General features: G+C 37.5%; 1 protein-coding gene across 1 annotated transcript in view; it reads left to right on the forward strand.

Annotated features, from left to right (window-relative positions):
- ANAPC4 (anaphase promoting complex subunit 4) overlaps window positions 1-7694 on the forward strand; it is an 18793-nt gene extending 11099 nt beyond the window's left edge. The window contains exons 18-28 of the mRNA XM_010131090.1: window positions 157-213; window positions 363-419; window positions 965-1058; window positions 2742-2839; window positions 3277-3338; window positions 3422-3460; window positions 3545-3646; window positions 4748-4825; window positions 5589-5759; window positions 6948-7071; window positions 7482-7694. Of these exons, the coding sequence (XP_010129392.1) occupies window positions 157-213; window positions 363-419; window positions 965-1058; window positions 2742-2839; window positions 3277-3338; window positions 3422-3460; window positions 3545-3646; window positions 4748-4825; window positions 5589-5759; window positions 6948-7071; window positions 7482-7694 (1095 nt within the window). The remainder of the gene's footprint in view (window positions 1-156; window positions 214-362; window positions 420-964; window positions 1059-2741; window positions 2840-3276; window positions 3339-3421; window positions 3461-3544; window positions 3647-4747; window positions 4826-5588; window positions 5760-6947; window positions 7072-7481) is intronic.
- The last annotated feature ends 679 nt before the right edge of the window (window positions 7695-8373 follow it).

Raw genomic sequence — 8373 nt, forward strand, 5'->3', positions numbered from 1 at the left:
TCAGCAGAGAGCTCCCAACAGATCCAAGGCTGGAGCACTTGCCCTCTGAGGACAGGCTGAGGAAGCTGTGCTTGTTCAGCCTGCAGAACATGTGTTCTGTGCTCATGGAAAGGTATTTCTTACCCTTTGCTTTTCTCACTTTTTTTTTCCTTTCAGATGACTCAAAAAGATATCACATTTGTTGCTGATTTTCTTACCGAACACTTCAATGAGGTAAGTTACATTGGTTTGCCAAGTACACCATCTGTCCATAATTTTGCTGCCAGGAATTGAATCTGAAAAATCTTCCAACTCAAACATCTTTTTGTACACTACTACTCATTTGGGTTTAAATAATAGTTTTGTTTGCATTGTTTTTTCAGGCGCCTGAACTTTACAATCGTAAGGGAAAATATTTCAATGTGGAGAGAGTTGGCCAGGTAAAGAACTAAGAAATAAATGGAAAAAGAGTAAGTGAGAGTATCTATAGATGAAAAAGCTTTTAAAGCTGTGCCCACTTTTCTTCTCTGTCCCTTTTGCTCCATGTTGCTCACTCCAGTAATGGTAAAGGAGGGTATTTTAATTATTTTCCCCTATTGTTAGGAAAAGGAATGTTTAAAACCACATCTTACTGTTTTACCTTACACGTGCTATATTTTTAGGAAAGGGTGAGACTTCTTTGCAGCCAGCAACAGTAATGTAAATCTGAAATATGTTTGGTTTTATGCCATTAATCACCAGATTTCAAAACTTCTGGGCTCAAACTTCATTTAAAAATCAGTTTCTTAGGGAAATATTACTATGTGGTGTTAGACAATAGTTGATTTTGTTGTTTCTAGAAAGGGTGGAATGATTAGTTTTAAGACTAGGGCATGTTAAATTAAAATGAAATGTTTAACAGACCTGTGAGTGGCAATGCTGGGAGTGAATTCTAATGTCCCGTATTCTTAAAATGAAGTCTTACAAATGTCCGTTTCTTTTGTAGTACTTGAAAGATGAAGATGATGACCTTGTATCACCACCTAATACAGAGGGAAACCAGTGGTTTAACTTTATGAAAAATAGTATTCATCTTAAAGGTGACGTATGCTTTAGTAAAAACTAAAAGCAAATCAAAATTATATGCAGAAGATTAATCTGTTTTTTCATGCTTACAAGTTATTTCTATAATGTTAGTCAAGGGTCTTCATCTGAGTAGTATAAAATAAATGGCCCTTGTTATTTAAAACAGTTTTTATGTAGTTGCTTACCCAGTCAATTACCATTTTCTGGATATTAAAAGTTTCCTACCTTTTTTACCACTCTGAGACATGTTGGCTTGGAAGGAATCCCAGGAGATGTCTGTTTCAGGAGATGTTAATTCCAGTTCAAGGAAGTAGTAATTATGCTTAGGTCATGCCTGGTGGATGTGTCCTAACTTGTGCTCTTTCACTGGAGCCTGAGATTATTTTCTTTATTAGTGGTTAAAAAGAAGTAAGAGGCTATAACAAGCTGATGGTGGAAATGATCCTTGTTTAGCTTTAGAAACCATAGACTGTAAAACTTCTACAGCATAAGCTGTCTTGTAATAGAATTTGCTATAGCTGCTTTTTTTCTGCCTATTTAATTCCATAAAAAGGGGGAAAGTGGTAGCATTTTCATTTGGAAAAGGAGTATATAGAAAATGCATTTTTAGACATACTTTGAAAATACTTTTGATACTTTAAATGTGCAGACTGCTTGACTGGTCATTTCTGTTGCTACCCAAGATTTGTGATTGTTTGAGATACGGTTTGTAAGTGTTCTTGTTAATTTGGCAAGTATTGGTGTTAATTTGGCAAGTATTGAGATGTTTAAGGATTATAGGTCAAGTAATGCTTCTGTCATTGACACTTTCTAACCCAGTATTGCTTTGTTGGTTGACATAATTTTTATCACTCTTCCAGCTAAACGTTGGAAAAGAAACAGGTTATGTTCTCAAAATAAGTAGTGAGATTTATCTCAAAAGCCTAATGTCTTCTTACAGAATAGTTCATTTCATAAGAATGATTTGGTCCTATTGAAGGCAAATCATAGGTACTGTAAAAAGTATGGAAATCATTTTGCTTAAACAAGCAGTTTTATGACAACTGTGTTTCTAGCTCTTGGGTAAATGCAATTCCGTCTTTCTGCAGTTTTGAATGGCCTGTGAAGAAAAGCCGAAGCAGTAGGCAGGCCTCCATTTTCCATGATTTTATCTCATTTCATATTGTAATCCAGTTAGTTACTTGAGTTGAAACTTATAATCAGGCAGTAGTTTAGGTGGTCACCTAATCCAACCAAAGCAGAGATAACTTTGAAGCTAAGCTGGGTTGCTCAAGCCTTTGTGCAGTGGAGTCCTCTGAGTCTGCAAGGATAGAGATTCTGCAGTACCCTGGGGACCCTGCTCCAGTGACTAACCAGTCCTTGTGAAAACTTCTTTCCTTCGTTCTGGTTGGAATTTCCCTTGCTAGAGCTACGACTGTTACGTCTTCTCCTCTCCCTGTGTGCAGCTTTAAAAAATTATGTCTTCAGTAACTCCTCCTTTAGGCAGATGAAGAGACCAGTAGGTTCCTCCTTGTTAGCCTTCACTTCTTCAGGCTGAACAAACCTAGCCCTCTCAGCTTCGTAAAGCATGTGCTGTAGCCCTACGACCATCTTATTGACCCTCCACTGGACTCATTCCAACTTGTTGCTTTAGTAACAGTGTAGTATGTTTTTACAGAGATACAACCATTTTATAAATTAACTTCATCTGTTTACAGAAAGTCCACTTCTGTTTCCCTACTATCCTGAGAAATCACTGCATTTTGTCAAGAGGCAAATGGAAGGGGTCATTGACCAGTGTTTACAAAAGCCAGCGGTAAGTTCAATTTGTGTAAGTTATAACTTTCTTTTAGGGGTAGCCTGAAGCTTCAACCTTTGCCTTTGAGTGCCTACAGTTTAGGTGGTAGTGTTTAGCCCAGCTTCATCACTGCTGGTATGTCTCAAGCCTTTGGCTAGGGAGAGCATAATGGGGAATTTTTTTGTTTCACGTCTTCTGTAGAAGATAACTAGATAACAGTGTTAGTTGGCAATACGTTACTCTATATATTATGAAGAAGCGTGAAACAAGTATATAAAGTGACAGTGGTGTTTGCATGAGGGATGTTTATTCCAGCATAAATATTGGTGGATTTTTATTTGGTGTACTCCAGTGTTTTTGGTTGATTAGTCGGGCGGGGGGGGTTTGTCTTAAATCCGTGTATAATTATGAACAACTGCCTGCCTTTTTCGGCCTATTTTCATTACATTTGTTAGGATGTAATTGGAAAGTCAGTGCACCAAGCAGTCTGCATGTCTCTTTACAGAACTTCTCAAAGGTATTTCTTTACATTATTTCTAAATCTCAGTTGCACAAAATTACGACAGCATTTTATAAGCTGGTTTAATTTTTCTATTTCAGTGAAGATTCCACACCTCAATTATTTAAACTACCATTTCTGTAAGTATGCTGCTATCCCTTGTTCTATGTTATTTACCAGTTACTGAAACTTGATCTAAATTTTCATTTCCCCCCACATTACAGGTGGAATGACAAAATGTCCAACATCCATTACGTTCTCTTCACCATATTAGAAAATTCTATTTCTAAAATATACATTTTGAGGAGACATACTGATACTTCCAGGTAAGACGGGGGAAAAAAGAGTTGTGAGCTTCAGCACGCATGTACAGAGACAATTACAATTTGAATATATTTGTAAAAAGAAGGAATGAGCAGCATGAATACAATCTTCCTTGGATATTAGACAAAATGAGGACAACATTACGAAGTGCAGTAGGAAACCGCAGCAGGAGTTTGTGTTGTATTAGACGTGTAAAATCTAATCACAAGACCCAAGATTGTTTTAGGCTTAGGAAGAAAAACCAGGCTTCCTTAGTTTTGCTTCTCACAGAATTACCTGCTTGTGCAAACTTGTGAGAAAATACAGGGAATCATGCTTTCAGTGCTGCTGAAATTATTTACTGTATTTACTTATTGTAAATACTGTTTTTGGATAAAATGCTTGCAGCCCGTAATTTAATACTCTAAGGAAAAATGGGAGATGGACTCATAAATACAGCAAATAGAATACATCTCTTTGAGGTGTAATTTTGTGTATTTTCAGTACATTCAGGCGTTGGTGTCCAAGGTGCTCTTTGTCACTGCATAGTTGTGCTGAAACACGGGATAGCTGTGTTGAAGATGTGTTCTGTCAGTGGGATCAGTGAAATGACCTGCCTTTAGAAAACAACAAAAACTCCTCCTCTCTGTAAACTACTCATTTTTATAATCTCTGTCATTTAATTTGAGGAGATAATGAACTGTGATAGGGGTGGGAATTTTTAAATCAGTTTTACTGCTGAAGAAAACACATGGTTACAAATTACAGCCTTGTGGTGTAGTTTCTGTCCTATTTACTCCCTCATTAATACCTAAAACAGTCTAAACTAATTTTCTGTAGATATGAGTTACAAGTAGCTTAACACTCCTGAGACTAGGACAATTGAGCCAAGAGTTCCACAAAGAACTGTATCCCACAAGCCAGATGCAGTTTTCCCATTTGACTCCCTTGGTTGTGTTTTTCTGAGGGGCAGAAGTCAAAAGGTTCCCATCCACCAGTTAAATCATTCTGGATGTAGCCGTGTATTGTGCTAAGCATAGACAGGGTTACACCGTTAGAGATTTTGGATGCTCTATGAATGGAAAAGAAATTAGTGACTGAGATAATGAACACTATTCTTCTAGGTCTGTCAGCAATGGAATTCTTTCAGTAGAGTTTGGAAACTTCTTGAACAACACTATAAATGAGAGCTCAGACTCCAGGTCAGTATATTTGATTTTTTTTCCAAAACTGCAGATTGAAGATTATGTTTTCTAGTGTGTATTTACACTAAGTTGTCTTCTTGGGCATTATAGTTTGGCTTTTATCTTGCAAGTTACTACTTCAGACAATGGGCCAGCTTGTAGTCCCTGAGTGAGTCAGGCTGTCAGAAATGGCACAGGTGCACAAGGCTGCAGGATTGTAGGAGTCTTATTTTGCACTTCCTCTCAATGTGAAGTAAATTTTAGTTTCTAGTTGAAAACTAGAGCTTTAGCACATGTGCAAGAAACAAAGCTAGCTGGAAACAGCTGTTGCTTGTATCTGTGATGGCCTTGAAGTATTGATGGAGTGAGATTTGATATGCCTGAAGGAAGGCATTTTAGAAGGCACGGCAGACTAAGCTCATCCTTTTCGTGTAGAAAGGCCAGATGTGATTGCTCTCAGTATGTTCAGTTGTGTTTTCTAACTTTTCTTTGGTTTCTTTTTTACTGTTTCTCACATTTCACCTGAAATGAGAAAAAATAAGATTGCTAGTAAGTTGTGGGGTTTTTTGCCTTCAGAATAATTTTTCCTGCATGATACAGGAGTCTGCTGTGGTTATGGCTGTCTTTCAGTGTCTTAGCTGCATGACTGACCTTTTTATCGTTTACAGTAAAGCTCACTGTTAATTACTGAATACTTTTCAACATGAATGCTGTGCAACTTAATATTTTAGTTTTGTATTCATTTTTATTGCTTGATGCTTTCTAAATTATTTTCCTATAGATGCTACAGTTGTTTAGATGCGCACTTCTATGATGATGAAACTGTAACTGTAGTTCTGAAAGAGAGTGTGGAACAAGAAGGGAAGGAGACAGTATTGGCTCAGCTGCCTTTATCTTCAGTGTACACAGATGAGGACCAAGACAGGGAATTCATCTGGGATTCTACTAAAAGGTACTGAAAAACTGAGCAAGTCTGAAAATGCAGATTAAGCAAATATTCTAATTGTGAACGTTTACTCATTCTTTGTGTGTGTGTAAATATTTTAAAGACAAAACCTCTTTCTTTTTTTTTGTGCCAGGCAGAGTGGGTTAGGGAGATGAAAGCTTCCTAAACACTTTTGTGTGGTGCTTTGGCAGTTGGATTGGGATTGGCTTTGCTTTTTTGGGACTGAATGCTACCTGTGTACATGGCTCTCACGAAACAGGAGCACCAAGTGAAGACTTCCTGTAGAATGATAGATCCTTTCTATAGAGTTAGGATGCTAATTTTGCAGGGCAGAATACTTGAATTTAGGATGTTTTCAGCATATTTGTTCATATACTCTGCCTTGCAATAAGGATACACAGATCTTTGTACTTCATCTTTCCCCTGGTGTTCACAGTTACAACTTAGCCTTAAAACATCAGAATTGGTGCCTTTGTCTTGGCATCATTAGAGCATCTGGGGGAAGTGAACACACACACACACACACACACATGAAAGGCCAATGTAGTTCAGGCGGTGAATCGAATCTTGTAGTTGTTGTGCCTCGCTTATTTTTTCTTTTTTTCTCCCTGTGCCTCACTTGTGGATTGCTTAAGATACATTTTTACCTCAAAATAAAGAGACATACTGAACTGTAAATATTTTGAGTTTTTATAACAGAAAGAAAATATGTACTGAAGAATGAACAGAATATATTAAAAGCAACTTCAAACTAATCCTGACCACTGTAATAGGCAGGGAATTCCTTCATATAGTCCCTATGAGTGGAGGTGAGCAGGAGTGATACATCTTTGAAAGGTCGTGGAGGCTGAACTTCTGTGTAAGTGGAGGTGTTGCCTCCAGGACTTAGTTCAGAAACTCCTCTTGCAGAGGAGAGGTTTGAAGGAAGGCCATCCTCATCCTCCTGCTGTAGCTGTTGCTTGTGGGAAGATCAGGCTTTAGAACTCTCTTCTTACCTTCTGCAATCTTTTACCTCCGTTGAGTCGTGCTGTGTCTCTACAGTTGGACCCCCTGCTCTAGAATATATGTAGCGGTGTTATGATGGTTTCAAATGCTTATCTGCTTGTTGCATATGATATAATAAAACTTAGACATAAAAAACCTGGAGCCTCTGAGGTTTTTTGTAGTACTAGCTTTTCTTCTTGCTATGTGCAGGCTGGATGAGCAAAGTGGTGAGATACCCACATGTACTGTCTGCTTGGAGAATCAGTGGAGAGTGCTGGAGAATATGAAAGCTCAGTATGTTTTCGTAAATGGCATTAGAAAGGTTTCCTGTGTGGTAAGTACAGTATCTGTGAACAAACCTGTAAACTATTAAAGAAAACATGCTACGACTGGAGAGAGTGATAACCTGTTTCTGCTAATATAGTGAGATTTATCAAAACTTTTTAAACAAATATATTCTTCCGTCATAATCTGTTATAAGTTTCTTGGGATACAGTCATACCTCTCTCATAATACAACGTGGAAAAACTATAGCAGAAGTTAATAGAGTTATAATATAGTTATATAATAAAGTTAATATTTGCTTTACTTCTCAGCCTGCAGAGCAAAAAAAAGAAAAATTTATAATTCCCTTGATACCTCCATTTCAAAGATAAAGGCTATTTTCAAAGCTATCTGCTGACATTTAGAATGGTATTGATGTTTTTATTTATTTATTGTAAAAAAGTCTTAATGTCTTCATAGCTAAGTTCCAATCTCCGTCATGTGAGGGTGTTTGAGATGGATGTGGAGGATGATGGGGAAGTTGAAGAAGAGGAAGAAGAAACAACTCAGATTGCAACTGGGGAACCTGATGAGCTCAATCAGTCTGCAGATAACCAGGACCATGTGTGTGACGCATCTGCTGAAGAACTGCCTGATGAAACTGAAGAACATGAAGAACATCTGGATCCTTGATGTAGGCTTTTGCACTGACAGAGGGACAAGACTGTAATCTAACTTCGTATCCTGTACCTACTCAAGCAGCTGTAGTAGGATGTTGTATATCAGAATTCTGTATTGCTTCTCAGCTAAGAATGTCTGTGTTCTAGGGTATTTTTATTTGACCCTTCTTTTTCTGGCACATAGTTTGGTATGAACTAATTTCCTTGAGAACTTTTCTGTTTGCAGTTTTTTATAGGTGAGGAGAAAAGGAAATACCAACTGATGTTTTTGTGGTTAACCTGGTCAGTCCTGAATACTGTTATAAAGATAAAATGAACTTGTATGTGACAAAACCCCCCAAATTCCTATTTTTTTCTCAGATTTTTTTCCTATTTCCGATTTTTTTTCTCAGAGTTCATGTTCTAGTAATGGGTTCAGAAACTTCCTCTGAGACAAAAATCTGAGCATAGGGCCAACAACAAGCTTGCCGATTGGCATAAAACTAGTTAGACAACAAAATTTAACAATTATTACTTCAATATATACTTCAAAAAACTTTTGATGACATTGTCCTCACTGACACAGTATTTCAATCTGTGCAGTTCTTTGGCCCTCGGTTCAACATTTGTATGTGTGTGTATGGTTTTGTCAAATGTTTCGTGTCTCAGCCTGCCTAGGTCCCATGAGATTGTTCCTGAAAGTCTGTCTTCTC

The sequence above is a fragment of the Buceros rhinoceros genome, unplaced genomic scaffold, assembly GCF_000710305.1.
Source record: "Buceros rhinoceros silvestris isolate BGI_N320 unplaced genomic scaffold, ASM71030v1 scaffold15212, whole genome shotgun sequence".
Lineage (NCBI taxonomy): Eukaryota > Metazoa > Chordata > Aves > Bucerotiformes > Bucerotidae > Buceros > Buceros rhinoceros.